General features: G+C 35.7%; 2 protein-coding genes across 2 annotated transcripts; one reads left to right on the forward strand and one right to left on the reverse strand.

Annotated features, from left to right (window-relative positions):
- Positions 1 to 5683: 5683 nt before the first annotated feature.
- Positions 5684 to 10351, reverse strand: LOC112778647 (uncharacterized). The gene is made up of 7 exons (XM_072228486.1): positions 9986 to 10351; positions 8758 to 8866; positions 8296 to 8354; positions 8081 to 8242; positions 7229 to 7513; positions 7036 to 7143; positions 5684 to 6391 (listed from the first exon to the last, which is right to left on the reverse strand). The coding sequence occupies exons 1-7, from the start codon at positions 10349 to 10351 to the stop codon at positions 6149 to 6151; spliced, it is 1332 nt and encodes a 443-aa protein (XP_072084587.1). The 3' UTR covers positions 5684 to 6148.
- A 463-nt stretch (positions 10352 to 10814) lies between these two features.
- Positions 10815 to 12293, forward strand: LOC140182326 (uncharacterized). Its single transcript, XM_072228487.1, has 5 exons — positions 10815 to 10961; positions 11112 to 11286; positions 11452 to 11694; positions 11794 to 12148; positions 12281 to 12293. Exons 1-5 carry the CDS (start codon positions 10815 to 10817, stop codon positions 12291 to 12293), a joined length of 933 nt encoding a protein of 310 aa, XP_072084588.1.
- The last annotated feature ends 6387 nt before the right edge of the window (positions 12294 to 18680 follow it).

An 18680-nucleotide genomic window follows, 5' to 3' on the forward strand; every position in this document is an offset into this window, starting at 1 on the left:
ATATTCGATAGAGTAAATTTTTATTCTCAACTATTCTAAAATATACAAAAAGTATTTTTAGAATGATAATACTTCTATTGTATTTCTTTAAAAGTTTTGAATGTCGTCTATTAATTTATAATATTTTTAATTTAATTTTATAAATTTATTATGACAAAATAACGATATGATGAGGATTTTGTCCACTAAAATTGCGAAAATATTTTTAAAAATTAGTTTATTCATTGTACTTTATTTTGTTTTTTTTGGGTGTTTATGTTATATTCCATACATTATTAAATTTTAATTTGATAAGTTTTTTTTTATCATCAAGGGCTTATTATCTAGTTACTGTAATTTAATTAAGATTTATTTTTCATCACTAAATGATGTTATGTGTATTACGGTTATTGCCATTAAATAATATTTGTAGTAGCATTTTTTTAGTTTGTACTTAAATCAGTTATTCAATAAAAATTTGTCCGGTAACTCATAAAAATATATACAATGTTATCTATGTTTTTAATTTGAGAATTTTTAATTTAGTTACCTATTAACTTGTAATATTTAATATAGTATTTTGATATTTTTTAAGAAATTAGAACATATTTTACTATGACCAAATTTTACTATCTATTAAATTTTTAATTGGATAAAGATTCTATAATAAAAAGATCTATGTAATTTGTACAATACATTAATAAATACATGAGATAAAATAAGACATATTTTTGTACTATTTTTTAATAGTTGTTGTTTTGTGTTTAAGGTAGATCTTTTCTAATTTTACTATTTAATTTTAAAAGATAAATGTTGTTACCAAAATTTTATTACAAAGTTATTGTTATTATTAGTCTTATGAATGTATTGTCTATTTAAAATTTATAGTATTTGTTAATTATTTATTTTATTTTTTTATTATAGAATTCATAATTTTGTTTGATATTAGGCATTTTATATAGTAGTGTACAATATCAAACCTCTTAATTTATTCAATACAAAAAATATTTTAAATGAATAATATGCGATAAAGATAAAATATTAAAAATATAAGTAGAGTAAGTGAGTACTAACTATTCATATTTGCATGGCTTTTAGCATTGTTTGTAACTGGCTCATTATAAGAGATTGATTGAGGCATTGAATTAGTAGCAGTGGTGTATGTCTTATCGTACACTTATACAAAAAAAAATACAAACTTAATATGTTGTAGATTATCTTAAGAATTAAAAATTAGTTCTCAGAAATCAAATCAAATTGCGTAAATTAAGTTAATTAATTTTATTAATCTTCTATATTAAAATTTAATATATAGGCAAAATGACTTAAAACGACATTATTACATGTTTTAAATATATAGGATACTAACCAGTTAGGACATTACCACATTTTTTACTTGAACAACTTCATTATAATGTGATTCCAGACCTATATTTTTAAAGAGCAATACAAATAATAAGCATAATTTGAATTTATAAGAGTAAAATTAGTTATCATGATTAAAGTTAACTTTTATGTCGTGTATAAAGGTGATTTTAATTATTTTAAATTTGTTTAATTTTATTCTGAAACAGAGAATATTTTAAAAATAATATGCTTCTATTATATTTTTTTCTATTGATTTTTTTCAAAGTTTGAATATCGTCCATAAATTTGTGACATTTTTAAATTTATTTTTTAATTTATTATGATAAATTAACAATATAATGAGTATTTTGTCCGTTAAGATTGTAAAAATATTTTTTAAAAAATAGTTTATTTGTTATACTCTAATTTACCTTTATTTTTTGTATTTATATGTTAACATTTCACATTAGAAATTTATTATATATTTAATATTATTAAATTAATATATTTTTTAATAATAAATAATGTTACGTGTCTCATGATTATTATCATTGGCTGATATAGTAGCATTTTTTTATAATTGATATTTAAGATAGTTATTCAATAAAAATTGATTCAGTAACTCATATAAATATGTAAAGCGTTATCTATGTTTTTAATTTTAGAATTTGAAAATTATTTATCCAATCACTGTTTGTAATATTTAATATAGTATATAGATTTTTTATAAAATTATGACCATTTTACCGTAATCAAATTTTGGCATTTGTTAAATTTTTAAATGGACAATAATTTTATAATAAGAAGAATTAATTTTTATTTATGCCATGTATTTAAATACATGAGATGAAATATCAACATTTTTGTATTCTTTTTCTATCATTATGTTTGTATTTAAGTCATATTTTTTCTGGTTTTATTTTAAAATTATAAAAAATATATATTATTACCAAAATTTTAAAATGTGAAAATATAAATTAAAATAAAAACTAAAAAAATTAAATTAAAATATATTAAAAATTATTATGTTACATTAATTTAACACAATATATAAATACTACTTTGATAATAAAATTATTATGTTTGACAACTTTTTGTAATTATCATATAATATAGTATTTTTGTATATAAAATGACTTCATTTATTTTTTAATATAAGAATACAAATGCATATTTTTTTATTTTTAATATTTTATCCCAAGCATCTACATTAATTTGAAACATAAATATATTTTTTTGTAATAAATTTATAATTAAAGTTTTAGTTAAAGAATACTCAATACTTCTTTTTATAATTTAGAGCAATAAATTTATTTTCATTTCATAGTTATTACTTTATAAAATATATTTAATCACTCATATTTAAAAATACATATGACAAAAAATAAGCGATATGTTAATATTTTTTCTCTTTATTCTATTTGTTATTTTTATGAATACATTGTTTATTTAATTTTTTAATTATTTATATATTATATGATAAAGATGAAATATTAAAAAAAATTATTATTTTGTCAACTAAATTTATTTTATGAAATAGATTATGTAAGGATATACGAAGTCTAAAAAATTGGACACCAAATTCTAATAATTTTTTGTATTTTTTTATTAAGGAGTGCTCTGTTATATGTAATTTTTTTTCAAGTTAAATAATAAGCATCAGAAATATATAAATAGTGTATATTAATTTAATTGATTTTGTTATAGAATACCAAATTATGTTACTATGACGTCTGTTATTTGGACCAACTCCATTATCATGCGCTTTTAATTCTAGATTTTTCAAAGAGTAGAATACAGATATTAAGCAAAAATTAAATTTATAGCCCCAAAAAATTAAATTATCATAATACATGTTAAGTTTTATGTTACCTGAAACAAAATGATGACGATGATGATGGGTGACTCTGACCATTTGTCTAATTGTAGTTAATCGTGTACTTGACAATAAATTTGGAATAGGAATTATATTAGTTGATATAATGTGATTGCTAATTTCTTGAATTTTCCAATTATATTTGTCAGAATATAAGTTAGCAAGACGCAAAGAAGAAAAACGATTGCAAGAACATTGCAAGGCGCAGAAGTTTTTTTATCGAAAGTGAATCGGTATTTAAATTTAGTACGTATTAATAGTTTTTTTATTGAAAGTGAATCGACTTTAAACTCTATCGTGGGTTGAGAGTGAATCAGTTTTAAATTTGTCGTGGGGCTAAAGCCAGTTTTTGAAAAAATAAAATAAAATAAAAAGAACTGAGTATATAGTAGCAGTTTTTTTATTGAAATCATTTTTTAAGTTCTGTCATGGAATAAAGCCAGTTTTTAATAAAAAGAAAATAGGGGTAAAATAAAAAGAAAGAATTGGATACCAAACTTTCATATCCCTATTATATATTGGTATAGATTAGAAATAAAGAAAAATGAAAATACAAAGGAGCTTAAGATGCATCCCTTGCATCGAACCAATGAGACGGAATCCGTGAGTGGTACGTGAAATTAAATTGAACACGGCAAAATTAGCTAGGTGGTCTTCAATGACTGCTCCAATCTGGAGGGCACATTTTCTGATTGGCTAATGCGTTGAGAGAAAGTAAAAGAAAAAATAATAATGATTGCCAGTTAAGAGCTAACAACCACTACTATATGCTTTTATATATTCCAATTATTCCAGATTGTCAAAAAAAGAAACATTTCCTTCAGAGTGGACGACTTAATGAACGGTAGTGAGCGACCTTACGAGTGTCTTAATTAGAATTTTATATTTTTCTTGAAAGAGAAACGTGCGTGATGATATTTTTGTTTATTGCTTGGTGCTGTGGACATTTGTCGGAAGATTAGTATATATAATTAATTAATTAATATCGTACATAATAAATGTAGTAATCTTATTAGTTGGTGTAGTGTAAGTGTGGCTTTTGCTTTTCTCTGTCTTGGTCTCTTTTTCTTTTTGTTGATTAGGGAACAATAAGCCTTCGTCTTCAGGCGAAGTTGCATGCATTGTGTAATATGAAATTATGGCGAGTTTGAAATTCATCTTAATTCGGATCCCCATAAACTTTGTTGGTCAACAAATAAAACTCAAGTTTATTTATAACGAGGAGTGTTAGGCGGTCAGCAATTTTTGTGTTTTATAATTATCAATTGGCTATTATTAATAGTATTTTTATTAGTATGAGATTAAATCCAACAATATGAAATCATTCAATTTTCTTTTAATAGTTAAATGTTGGCCAACTTTTTTAAAAAGTGCTGACCCCGAGACTTTTTCATTTATAATTATGGGTTATTTTCGTCCAAATTAAATAAAAAGCTCTTTGTTATTGGATTGTTCCAAACTAATTTTTATTATAAGTTTATTCCTTTTTATATATAAATCATTATAAGGTATTGTTTTGTTTTATTTTTATTCAATTTTGACACAAATATCTATTCAAATTTATATACAAAATATCAATTTGAAAAATAGATACGAGCGATTCTTTTAAAAAAGTGAATTCAATTCGGAATTTATCAACTTTATTGTCGATATTAACTTTACAAGCAGTGTAAGAAATAAAATTCTTATATTATTAACAATACATTGAAATAAACAAAAGTTTAACATGAATTGAAGAAAAAAATTGAATCAAACAGTGTTATGGAATTAAAAGAAAGAAATAAAAAATGCTGAAATAATATAAATAAAAGAAGAAATAAAAAATAAAGTTGGAAAGTAAAGTAAAATTAAAAAGAACTATACTGAAAATAAAATATTAAACAAAAGGAATGAATAAAATAAATTAACCCCTAACGCTTACATATATTTATACTCACTACTAGAAAATGGTTTAATAAAGACAGATTTATAGACAGATTTGGTCTATATTACAGACGGATTTTTGGTTACCGACGGAATTATCGATGGATTTTGTCCCTCTGTAAAAGCCTCGTCGGAAATTATTTACCAACGAATTTTTTCCGTCGAAAAATTACCGACAGATTTTTACCAGTTACCGACGGATTTTCCCTCTGTAAATTCTCCATCCATTTCCTTGAACTTTCCGACGGATTTTCAGACGGATTTTCCGTCTGTAATTACAGACAGATTTTTCGACAAATTTTCCGTCGGTAATTACAGACGGATTTTCTGACAGATTTTCCCTCGGTAATCACAGACGGATTTTTCGACAGATTTTTCGTCTGTAATTTTTTAGATTACAGACAGAAAATCCGTCTGTAAATCTGTCAGTAAGATAAAATGAAATTTTTTTTAGATTTTTTCATTGTAAAATAAACCTGTTTTATACAAAATAATATAAATTTAATAATTACAATTTTTTATCTAATTAGTATTCAAATATTTATAATATTACAAAAAATAAACAAATTCATCATATTATAAAGCTAAAAGAAAAGTATTATAAACAAGCAAGTCAATATAATTCAAGACATAAACAAAGTGTATTATCAACTATAATCCTCAGTATATTGTTCAACCATACTAAATTTATCAACTATAGTCCTCAGTGTCATCTTCATCCCCATCATCATCATAGTCTTCATCCGAAGAGATTGAAGGTGGCGGCAGTGGCGGTGGCGGTGGAGCAGTAGTGGAACTACTTGATGCTCTAACCTTCTTGTAATAGCTAACATAAGCCTCATTCCATATCTTCTGTTTCAGCTTTTCCTTCTTGACCTTTCCAATTGCCCGTTCTAACTTTTCTAACTTCTTTTGAGTCTTTTCCAAAGGAGCCAAGCGTGTATCTAACAACTTACTAATACGCTCATCTGTCTGTTGAGTAACACGTTGAAAAAGTTCTTCATTGAGATTATAAATCTGTTCTCACAAATCAGGAACAGAATTTTGATTTGTAGATGCTCTTCCAGATACAGAGTTGGCAGAAGTGGTTCTAGACTTAATAGAGCTAGAAAAGAATGCTCCTTTTCCGTAAACTCGATTCTTCTTTTGCCCACCACACACTTCCTCCCAAATCAAGTCTTCATCAATTGGTGGTAGCTCCATTCCTTGTGCTTGAGCCTCGACATGTTGGGCCTGAACTTCTGCTAACTTTTTTATAAACTTCTCCTGTTGCACAATGATTATTATCAAAAGAAAAAAAAAACCCTTAAGTAGTTAAGTTGCAGCTGTAAGTTGCCCCAAGAGAAAATACAGAAAACAAAAGACACTTCTGTGATGAACTAGTTCTTTAAAACATACAGAAGATTTTCACAGTTCAAATCATCAAATGCATGGCAGAACAAAAATCAATTATAACAAGGTGAAACAAAATACAATGCTTGCTTTCTAAGAAACAAGAACTTTACTTCCCTAAAAAATTAGTTAAACCTATATTAGATGCTTTCTTAGGTTATCATCCATAAAACCACAAGTTAATCAATATGTCACAAACTCAGAAATCTAACAGCGCATGAGAAGTAGGTCCAAAACCAGCAAGTACATATATTGTCGTATAGAATTAGACACATGTTTTTCAGATATGTAAATTAAAACACATGTTTCTTTGCTCAGATCTGGAAGAAATTAGAGTTTCATTTTGCTTGAAATGTTAAAAAACAAAGGTACTATAACTCTGGTTTTTGGATGTAATTCTATTATAAAAACAAAATTAAAAAACACAACAACCACTACTAATAATAATAAGTAACAGAGAAGAAACTAAATAGTAGTAGTGAAAAATCTATCTACTTAATATTTATACTATATCTCACATGAGTGTCTTGAGAGCGTTTGTCTACCCATTTAGACTTGTCACTTTTAAGTGTGTGGGTTTCCTTGAAGACTTCCTCATGAGTTGGTGTACGGTCTAACTGCTTCTTCTATTTCACATAAACACAGAATAAAAAAATTTTATATAAATAAATGTCTATTAAATAAGATCTAAAGCCACTTAAATTATGTTACCATCCTCTCTATAGTTGAGCTTAATGGAATAGAGCCACCGCAATGGACAGAACCACCTAAGAGTGACGCTCGATTCTCCCTCGCTTTTTTCCTTATATTTTTCCATTTCTCATCCGTTTCCCAGTACTTTTCCAACACCTTTTTGTAAGCAGGAATTAGCCATTCGTGGGTTGTATCCACACCCTCACGGATATCCGACATCATTTGGCTAAATCGCTTACTTGTCCTATATTTGAAAGCCTTCCAAAAAAACTCCTCATCATCGTCATCAATAAGAAAATGGCTCTGCACATAAAAAAGATACTATAATATAAGATAAGACAAGAAAATAACACAGTATTAAACTCTTTTTGGATACAAGAAAATAACTCCAGTTCATGATTCATTGTTACCTCTTTTTGGATCCTGTATGTTCCTATTTTAATTATGTAAGGAATTTATTCGAAAAATAAACAGAGAATATATAACTATATATCATGAATTATGGTATATCAACATGATTATTCAAAACTGATTGAAACAGGTAAACAAAACTTAGCAATTTATATACAGGACATTTATAAAGCTAAGTGAAACACATATTCTCATGATATTTTTCTTGCAGGACATTATATACAAGCCATTTATAATTTCTCTTGAATATAATCAGCACATTAGCAAAAAATAAAGGGAATAACGTTATGCATATAATTTCTTTTGCATATTCTCATGTATAAAAGCTTGTTATTGAGGATACAAGGGAATAAAGTTATTAATCAGCACATTAGCAAAAAAGAAAGGGTAGAATTATAGTATAGATGACAAAGATATACATAAATCATATATGATCATTGATATATATGTTATTTTTACCTTCCACTCCTTAAACCAAAGCTTCTTTGTCAGAAGAGGGACATCTCCAAACTTTTTATATGGTTTATCATACCGTTTCTTGATGATCTCTGTAATCTTTTGCGAACCAGGAGGGAAAGGTAACCAACTGATAATTTCATAAAGAATTGACAAGTTAGGAAACTAAATATTAAGCTTGTGAATAATCTATCAGGATTTGCTTTTTACAAAAATACCTCTTTGATTGTGGCTTTCACAGGGACACCAAGAACGACAGTCTCATTCAACCGTCTATCTTTAAGGATCTAAAAACACAGCACAAGTGAGTAGTCTAAGTTAAATTGTAAAAAGACATAATACCAAACTCAAGAGATCATATAATACAAGCATTTTTAGTAGAATTCTGACATAACAGTTCATCATTTAATTAAACAATCTAGCAATAAATTAATTAAGTACTATAGCAGCAGTAAAGCAGAAGTAAAATATAATATCATTACAGAAAATTATAATTAAAAATATCTCAGATTATTATTGAAATTAAAACAAAATTAAAGCAATTACCAACGCACCACGTTTTATTAGATTTGGATCTTCCGATTGATTCTACAAATTCACATATTTACAGGTAACTAATTAATAAAAGCTTGTTTTTAAGTTAACAATTTAAATTAAAAATAATTGAAACATATAGAGACCTGTTAGTCCCTTCTCAATAGCTGTAATGGCCCCAAGATAGTCAACATTGTAACCTAGTAGTTTTCCATCTTGTAGCCTCTTAATCATGTAACTAATAGCTCCTATTTCCTAAAAAAATAACAAAGATTTTGTTAGAAATTAAACATTAGTTTATATTATTTTAAATTACAGTCTATAAACTCCCATTGTGGCTATAATTAATTACTTTTATTTTCACATTACACCACAATTAACTATAATTACAGTCTAAAAAATTTTGTTAAGAAAAAAAAAAGAACAAAGCTACCATCCAATATCTTAGTAACATGGATGAATCTAAAGCAAGCATAATCAGCAATATGCTGCATTCATTTGAAAAAAATGGAAAAAAATTCCTTTAAATAAATTAAATTTTAAAAATAAATAAAATTTGGGGTAAAAAACCCTAATAAGCCAACGTTAGAATTGTGTAACCTAAATACGCCAAATTGAAAATCGTTTCAACAATAAGCCAGAAGCTATTTTTATGTAATTCGAACCAGGGTGGTTCGAACTACAAACGTTAGTAATTCGAACCAGGGTGGTTCGAATTAGGAGGAGAGTAGCTTTGAATGTAATTCGAACCAATGAGGTTCGAACTCCCACCAAAATGTTCTTCATAATTCGAACCAGGTTGGTTCGAACCCTAGCTGCACATATTTCGAACTAGAGTGGTTCGAATTATAGAGAGAGATCCGGCCTGAGTAATTCGAACCGTGCTGGTTCGAATTACACAAACCATAATTCGAACCGGGCCGGTTCGATTTAGTGGGAGAGAGACCTCTATATAAACGTTCTAAGCGTGAGTTGGTCTCATTAGACCAGTGAGATGGCTAGTGAGGAGAGTTTTGTTGTTCTGGTTCACCACAGAGGATCCATTAAGAGGAAAACTCGTTCCGGAGTGAAGTTCACAGATAAGGATCCTCTTTGTATTGTCGTGAATCCAACGACAAGCTATGATGACCTTGTTAGATCTGTGCTGATGAAACTTGGCCTGGAAGGTGCGAAGCGGGTTAAGAAGTTTTTCTATCGCATTCCAGTCACGATTCTGCACGATACGGTGAAGTATGATTGTTTCACGATCGGTAGTGATGAGGACCTGCAAGTCATGTTTCTTTGTCGGAGACAGTTTCCGGAGGTGAGGACACCAGAATTGCTCGCAAAGCTGATTGATGTGGTATCCAGCTCAGGGGGTTCCAACCGGAATACCACCAATGTAGCCACGGCAGCTGGCTCCAGTTCGAGGGCTGCCATGGCTTCTTCCTCCGTCCCAGTGTACGAGCCAGCGGTCCAACTTGTCGCCTCCCCGTCTTTTGCTGTTGATCTAAATGACGGCGTAGGCGACGAGGTAGGATCCTTTGATATTCTGCCGAACGCTTTAGAGGGCGTTCCACCGGTTGGCGTCGGAGACGGAGTCTTGGGTGATGCAGATGAGGACGACGTCGAGCCGGATACGATTGAGGATGACAGCGGCGACGAGGTTAGAGCGACTGGTCCTGCATTGGCGGGCGGTGGTTCTAGCTCTGGCACACAGCAGTATCCACCACATTTTTCCTTATTGGACTTGGACGCCATGAGGCATGAGGGGGTTTTAGGGCACGCTGTTGGATTCGGAGCTAGAGATACGGAAGGGACTGCTGGTCTGACAGAGTTCCAGGTTGGTTAGCAATTCCAGGATAAAGACGAGGCCCTGTTAAGTGTGAAGAGTTACAGCATCCGGCGAGGGGTACAGTACAAGGTGCTGGAGTCCGATCACCGTAGGTATGTGGGCAAGTGTTCCGAGTTTGGGAATGGGTGCACATGGTTGATTCGACTGAGTCTCCGGAAGCGCAAGGGTCTTTGGGAGGTCAAACGGTACAACGGACCTCACACTTGCCTGGCCACATCCATCTCGAGCGACCACAGGAGTTTGGATTATCATGTGATTTCGGCGTTCATTATGCCAATGGTTAGGGCTGACGCATCCGTGAGCATAAAGGTGCTCCTAAATGCCACGGCAGCGCACTTTGGTTTTAGGCCGACTTACAGGAGGGTATAGATGGCAAAGCAGAAGGCTATTGCCCTCATCTACGGTGACTGGGATGAGTCATATAACGACATCCCTAGGTGGGTGTTGGGTGTCCAGCTGACGATGCCTGGAAGTGTTGCGGTCCTCAGGACGAGCCCGGTTCTAGTTGGAGGACAGGTGGACGAGTCTCAAGCGTATTTCCACAGACTTTTCTGGACTTTCCCTCCGTGCATCGAGGCATTCCGTCATTGCAAGCCGCTAGTCAGCATTGATGGCACACATCTGTATGGGAAGTATGGGGGAACGTTGCTCATCGCGATTGCACAGGACGGGAACTCCAACATTCTACCAGTCGCATTCGCCCTAGTGGAGGGTGAGAATGCAGAGTCCTGGAGATTCTTTCTCTCGCACTTTCGAGAGCACGTGACCCCGCAGCCCGGTCTGCTGGTTATATCGGACAGGCACAACGGCATCAAGGCTGCGCTTGAGGCCCCTGACGGAGGTTGGTTACCGCCATCGGCGTACCGTGCATTCTGCATACGACACGTAGCGGCTAATTTTGCCCTTACCTTCAAGGGCAAAGACGCTAGGAGGCTACTAGTCAATGTGGCGTATGCGAAGACCGAGGTTGAATTTGATTACTGGTTTGATATTCTTCGGTCTGAAGACCCAGCGATGTGTGACTGGGCGAACCGGATTGACTACTCCTTGTGGACTCAGCATCGTGATGAGAGTCGGAGATTCGGTCACATGACGACGAACATCTCCGAGTGTGTGAATTCAATCCTCAAGGGGGTCAGAAATCTCCCTGTAGCATCCCTGGTGAAGGCAACATATTGTAGGCTTGCGGAACTCTTTGTTCGGAATGGGAGAGAGGCTGAGGCACAGATAGGAACCGGACAACAATTCAGTCAGCATTTGGTGAAGTGTATTGAGGCCAACTTGAAGACGGCCAGGTGCTTCACGGTGACGTTGTATGACCGGGATAACTCCGAGTTCACCGTAGCAGAGACCACTCCGACTGGTTCTTTCTCCTTGGGTACCTACAGAGTATCGCTTGCATCGCGGACATGTGACTACGGGTACTTCCAGGCACTTTATTTCCCGTGTCAGCACGCACTTGCATGCTGTGCCTACTCACGGCTCACCTGGACCTCTTACGTTCACAGCGTCTATCAGATTAGCTCGGTGTTCAGTGTGTATCGGATGGGATTCACACCTCCGATCCCGGAGGGCTTCTGGCCACCTTATGACGGGCCCACGATGATTCCGGACCCTGACAGGAGGCATGCGAGAGAGGGTCGTCCTAGATCCACAAGGATACAGATGAATATGGACGAGGCAGATCCGAATCGGCCAAAGAGGTGCGGCCTATGTCGCCAACCCGGACACACACGACGTTGTTGCCCACAGGTTGGAGGATCGTCTCAGGCAGGACGCCATTAGTGGGCATGTTGTTAGTATTAGTATTTTTTACTTTTTTGTTTTCCTGTTAGATGCAATGTTTGAGCACGTATGTAACTGTTTGATCTTTAAACATTGTACTTTGATTGTTGCGAGTAGTAATGAATACGTTGTCTTTCAGTATGAATACTGTTACAAGTTCCGTCGATGCAAATTTTAATATTCTAAAGTAAACAATAAACTGTTTCATGATTCCATGATTATAAATAGTCAATGTCCCACAACACAAATAACAAATAACATAGGTAAATAGACCACAACATAACAAGGAAAGTACATATCATTATCATACATGATTGAACCATAGGGAACAAAATACATGAAACGTGTATCATCTAAACAGATGCGATCCGGTACCACAGCGACGGGCTACCCGTGCCCTCTGACCTCGGCGGATAAACGGCTCCTCATCCTCGATGTCATCCCCATCCTCCTGCGGGGCAGGCTGTGCAGGTGGCGCAACATGCAGGGGTGCTGCAGCCACCCCTACGACAGACTGTGATGCAGCGGTGAAGGCAGATGGAGGGGTACCTCCGAGATAGAACTGCTGACCACCGGATGACGATGGAGGCTCGTTCAGATCAACAGCAAACGGGGCCTGTGTGCCTGAGGTCTGACCACCACTGCGGGGAGTGACGTCCCCCTGCATGATGGCGGTGATCTCCTCTATGAAGCGTGGACTCCCGAAGTCCCCAACAAGCGTCTCTGACCCAATAAAGTCTGACCACTGATATCCCGAGATAACCCAAGGTGTACCCCCCTGCTCAGGCTGGTCATCGGCTGGCACACCAACGAAGTAATGTCCAAGAGGGCCCGATCCAAGTCCAGCGTCACCCGTGTCAGCCCCGTCACCCATCCCTGTACCATACCACTCACCCCCATGACCGCCATCGTGTGTACTAGTACCCGCAACTGCAACAGCCCCTGAACCACCCCCGCCAACGTGCCCATGCTGATCATCGTCGTCGTCCCCACGGTCAGCATGCCCCCTCGCCCTACCTCCCTGGGCTCGTCGTCCGCCTCTAACGGGACCGGCGTCGTGATCATCGTCCATACCATGATCAGGCCACCTAAACTCACGCTGGCTCCACCATGTCCCCACACCCATCCTCCTCTCAACCCTACGCCTGTCCGGCACGTCCTCAGGACGATCCATGTCAGGAACTCGCCCCGGACCTCGCTGTGACGCCTCAACTGGAACCGGAACTGCTCTCGGATCCCCCAGCTGCGTGTCCGGAGACAAGAACCTCTTCCCATGCTGCCTCCACCACTCAAGGAACTCATGCGACGGTCCGGGGTCGGCAACAACGTCGAACCTCAGCACACTCTCCTGACGAGAGTCCCAGTAGAGATGCCACTTCTGCAAATAAGACGGGAACCACCGATCGCCACCTCTACCGTCCTTGGACATCAGAAAGTTGATGTTCAGGGCGGGAAGCGGAGGGGGCTGTACCCCTCCAAACTGCGGAAGAACACGATCTATCTGATGCCACTCTATGACAGCAAAGTAGATCAGCGCGGTCACAGAGCGCCACAACGCCATATGCCGAGGCTCCAAAACCTCCGGATGCAAAACCTGAAGGACGTCGGGGCTACTGTACGACATCCATATAAACTGCACAACACAAGGAAGCCATTCTTGTCAGGGCAACTGTTGGAACCAAATAGAAAAGGTTGCTTATAAAAGGACACTTGTTAACTTGCATACTCACCTCCCTGTCCTGTAACCGGTCTATCCTGAGCCTCCACATCGCCACTCTAGGACCCTTCTCGCTCCCGGAAGGGTTGTAACCTGACCATCTGCAACATACACATGTGTTACGTCAACTGAAATATGTGTTTAGAGTATGCAATAGACTATTAATGAAATGTAGTGATGTGTGTAAAATTGAAATAGAGAAGGCCGTTTCTAGTACCTCGAGGCCAACGGCCAGCTGAACGTCTCATATCCTGCAGGCCTAAACCGAGGAAAGCGCCAAAAGATCCAAGACTAAAGTAGCTGAAGCGGGCCCGCTAACTTGACGACATGTCTGTTCGCCACTCGGCACATGCAACGGTACAACCAAGCCAGTGCTGCAGAACCCCAACTGTAGGTACCCAGCTCCTCCAGCCTCGCTACGTACGGAAGCCATCTGATGTGAATCCGATTCCCGGACTTGTCCGCAAACAGCTGCGTGCCCAACAACATCATGATGTACGCACGGGCATATCGGCGCACAGTCTCCTCATCTGCATCCTCCGGGCACTCGCCAAAAGTCTCCTGAAACCAGCTGCAGTTCACGGCGCACTTCTGAACCTGACTAGGAGGAGGTATAACTCCGAGCAACTCCTGGAACCAGACCCAGGCTGGACGGCCACCCTCGATGTATATATAGAACTCTGACAGGCATCCGCTCACGTAACGGCCGTCCACTGGCAAACCCAGCTGGTATGCCACGTCCTGGAGTGTGATAGTGCACTCTCCGAACGGCATATGAAACGTGTGCGTCTCGGGACACCATCGCTCCACGAATGCACTGACAAGGGCCTCGTCTAGCCGGAACCATCGGTCGTTCAACCTTGCAAGATGGTATAGACCTGCCATCTGCAAGTACGGAACGTATCTGTCATCAAGTTGCATGCCCTGCTGCCGCCGCATGCTCCTAATGCATCGCTGGGGCTGCGAGTAGTAATGAACCACATAGTTAAAACCAGCTTAAAAACCAACCACAACCGTAAGCAACACAATAAATCATCAACAAACCATTCTGCTAAATAAAACCGCATAACATTACATGAAAGATAAGGAACTAGAAAATAAACCCATATACCGCACAACTAAACCTTTAACATAAACCGGCTTAACGAGATCCACTAACAAGAAAAACCTTAACTAAACCGGTTTACATAAAACATCTAGCGTAAAACAACTACAATCAAAGAAGTCAAACAAATCACCAACATAAAACCACTAATGAAAACCACGTACCCTAAACCACTCACATAAACCGCTTGCATAAACCACTCACAAAAACTAGTAACATAAACCACAAACATAAACCACTAACAGAAACCACTAACTTAAACCACTAACATAAACCACTACCCTAAACCACCAACCTAAACCACTAACATAAACCACTAACTTAAACCGCTAACTTAAACCACTAACATAAACCACCAATATAATCCCCTCACATAAACCACCTACATAAACCACTAACATATACCACCATCTAACCCACATGCAAAACCACTAAGTCACAAATACCGCTAGAATCAAAAATATTTCCGTACTAACCTCGTCGTTGATGACCCCGGCTATATGAGCGACTCCGTCCAAGCGATATAACCGTGCCGGATCGTCCCCCATCAGCAGAGTAGTCCGTTCAGGTCTTCCTCGGAGAGAATCTGGGTCGTTTTCTCTGAGATTTGGTGGGGTAGGGGGAAGGAATAATAGTTTGAATGAGGGTGATTCGAACTCCTTATATAGCCGAATCACCCCTAATTCGAACCAGCATGGTTCGATTTATGAAGGAGCACGCCAAGGGTAATTCGAACCAGCCTGGTTCGAATTACATACGTCGCACAATTGGCTATAGTTCGAACTAGGTCAGTTCGAATTACATGGGTTAGTAGTTCGAACCACATTGGTTCGAATTACATTCAAAGATCCTCTCCAAGTAGTTCGAACCATCCTGGTTCGAATTACTAACGTTTGTAGTTCGAACCACCCTGGTTCGAATTACATAAAAATAGCTTCTGGCTTATTGCTGAAACGATTTTCAGTTTGGCGTATTTACGTTACACTATTTTTGGCTTGGCTTAATGGGGTTTTTTACCCTAAAATTTGAGGTGTATCCTACCCTGTATATTTTCAGAGAATGATAAAAATCAAATACTCCAGTACCTGGTGATCAAATCCAATGTCCCAACAAAGACCTTTTTGTTATCAACAATTGCTATTGCACCAAAACCATGTTCTTCAAGGAATGTTCCATCTGTAACCTGCAAATTTTTAGTACGCTAACAGGTGTGTCCTCATGAAACTAACCTTTATGACAATATATTTAACATGAATTACATATTTCAGCCATTCACAAATTACCACCAAAAGGTTCTATTTTACAAAAGTACATTAGTCAGTGAGTCTTACAGCCAATAAACATTGCCTATTAATAAGTCAATCTCATATAGATGGCATATACTGACAGTAAAAGGGGGCATAAAACAAAGTTAAGTACCCAGTCGTTTCTCCTCTACAAGAAAATAGCAACTCAATAGCAATTAGCCAACTGTTATTAGAGACATATTAGCTCATGGAAAACCAAAAATCCACCAGTATTATAAACTATGATATCATTCCCTTTTTGACACATACACACTCAGACGCATAGATAAACCAGGTAATATAGTAAAGAGCAGGGTCGGCAAATATAACAATGTTATTATCTTTTTATTTTAATTTTCAAATAATTTTGTTTATTTATTTCCATTATTTAAGTAAAATACATTTTATTAATATGATAAACTAATCAATAATTTAAATAAATAAATAAGTAAAGTTTGTCACAGAATAAAGCAATGAAAACACTTGATGTCAGGATGGGGAAGTTGAATAGAGAAAGAAGAACCTTAGCATTAGTACAATCAACTTTCTGAGCAGCATCCACAATAGTTTTCCCAACTGGATGTACTGAGAAGCTTCCGTACCTTGGATTCAGCTCCAACCCAGCTCAGAAAAACTCCAGGTTCTGTTTGTTCAAGGGACCTTCACAGAAAACCACTATGTAGTTAGGAGAGCAAGTATGTTTTCTTATGAGAAAGCACATAACAAGATAGAAGAATGTTTCGGAGGCTTTTCATCAAACAGCTTACATGCATCATTCGAAATGCTTTGATTAAATAAAAAATTCATCACAGCAACCAAATAAATCACAAAATCAAAAGCAAACCCTAGCTTAATCCCAAATCGGAAATGAAATCAAGCAGCAATTAAACTAACTGGAAGAAAATATAGTCACCATCGATGTTGGGTTTGAAGAGAAGAAAAAGTCACTGAAGGAAGATTAAAATTTATACTCATAAAAGTAGAGTTAGGTTTACTGAGAGTGATGATTGACAACGACGAGAGTGATGGTAGTCCCAAAGGTGTTGATGATGGAAGAATGCGGTGGATGACTGTGGTTATGGAACAACGGTGATGGAAGAATGTGGCACTGAGGAGCAAGATTTGGAGTGTGAATGGAGTCTGAAGCTACTTGTGAAACTCGTTTGGAGTGTAACTTTGGAGCTCGAGGGTATAGAAGCAACGTTTAGGTTTAAGTCAGTATTACCGACAGAAATTTTTAAATTACAGACGGATTTTTCCGTCTGAAATAATTTAACAAAACGCACCGTTTTTGTCCATTTAATTACAGACGAAAAATTCGTCTGTAACCATTTCCCACGAAAAAAATTAATTTTTCCGACAGAATTATCGACGGATTTTCTTTTCCGTCTGTAATTTATGCTAATTCATTTTTTTTATTTTCCGACAAAAAATCCCTCTGAAATTTCGTCTGTATTTTCGTGGGATAAAATCCGTCGGAAATATCCGTCTGTAATAACTAGTTTTCTAGTAGTGACTTTAGGAAACATTTCAAGTGCACGGAGAATATCGGTGCACCAGTTATTTTAACTGTTGATTTTAATTAATATATATTATATATTTTTTATAATTCAAATCAACGGTTAAAACAACTGGTGCACCATGCACCAGTACTCCCGATGCATTTGAAATGTTTCTTATACTTTATGATCTTCCATTTGATCAGTGTGACTGAAAATTTTATAAAGTTTGTATGATTTTGTGTAGCATTGCAGGACTTTTTTGGTTATCTAAGCTTTACCCACCTTGTTGCTATTACTTGTGCATCAAGGATATTCCACGATATACTTCTTACCACAACTTGAGAATCAAGTAAAATTCTCCACGTTCAAGTCAGTTTAATCTACTAATGTCAGATTTGTTGTAGACACATGTTAATTATGCCCCTTTTTATTTACTTGTTTGACTATTACGTTTCACTATCTAGATTTTACTAAATATTTTTATCTCCTATTTTTTTGGCTGCCACCATTGTTATTTTTTTATCTTGCTAGACATCTTGTCGAAGCATTCCATTTTCTTCGTCAACCATCAAGATCTGTCATTCACTGCAATTGTTTGACGTTAAAATTATTCAATATAGTCGAACTTTATTTTGTACTAACAGGTACATAATTTTTAATATTTTCATCTAATATGGTCCATCATGTAGAAATTTAGTAACAAAGGAATGCACGACTAGCTAATTTTCAGTATCTTGTTAAGACTTAGTATTAATTATAGTGCGTAATAAATTAAAGATAGTTTGAATTGATTTTTAAAAAAAATATTTATTTTTTATTTTTAAAAATTTTTTTAATTGA

This window comes from Arachis hypogaea, chromosome 19 (genome assembly GCF_003086295.3).
Source record: "Arachis hypogaea cultivar Tifrunner chromosome 19, arahy.Tifrunner.gnm2.J5K5, whole genome shotgun sequence".
Lineage (NCBI taxonomy): Eukaryota > Viridiplantae > Streptophyta > Magnoliopsida > Fabales > Fabaceae > Arachis > Arachis hypogaea.

What these genes read in the sequence shown, in the direction of transcription:
- LOC112778647 (XM_072228486.1), bottom strand. Translation starts at nt 10,351, where the DNA reads ATGGCGTCCAAGTCCAATAAGGAAAAATGTGGTGGATACTGCTGTGTG. An exon ending in GCTCAACTATAGAGAGGATG is followed by an intron (nt 7,144 to 7,228) that starts GTAACATAATTT and finishes TATGTGAAATAG; the next exon opens with AAGAAGCAGTTAGACCGTAC. An exon ending in AACGCTCTCAAGACACTCAT is followed by an intron (nt 6,392 to 7,035) that starts GTGAGATATAGT and finishes ATTGTGCAACAG; the next exon opens with GAGAAGTTTATAAAAAAGTT.
- LOC140182326 (XM_072228487.1), top strand. Translation starts at nt 10,815, where the DNA reads ATGGCAAAGCAGAAGGCTATTGCCCTCATCTACGGTGACTGGGATGAG. An exon ending in GCTTGAGGCCCCTGACGGAG is followed by an intron (nt 11,287 to 11,451) that starts GTTGGTTACCGC and finishes TTCGGTCTGAAG; the next exon opens with ACCCAGCGATGTGTGACTGG. An exon ending in AGGAACCGGACAACAATTCA is followed by an intron (nt 11,695 to 11,793) that starts GTCAGCATTTGG and finishes TCACCGTAGCAG; the next exon opens with AGACCACTCCGACTGGTTCT.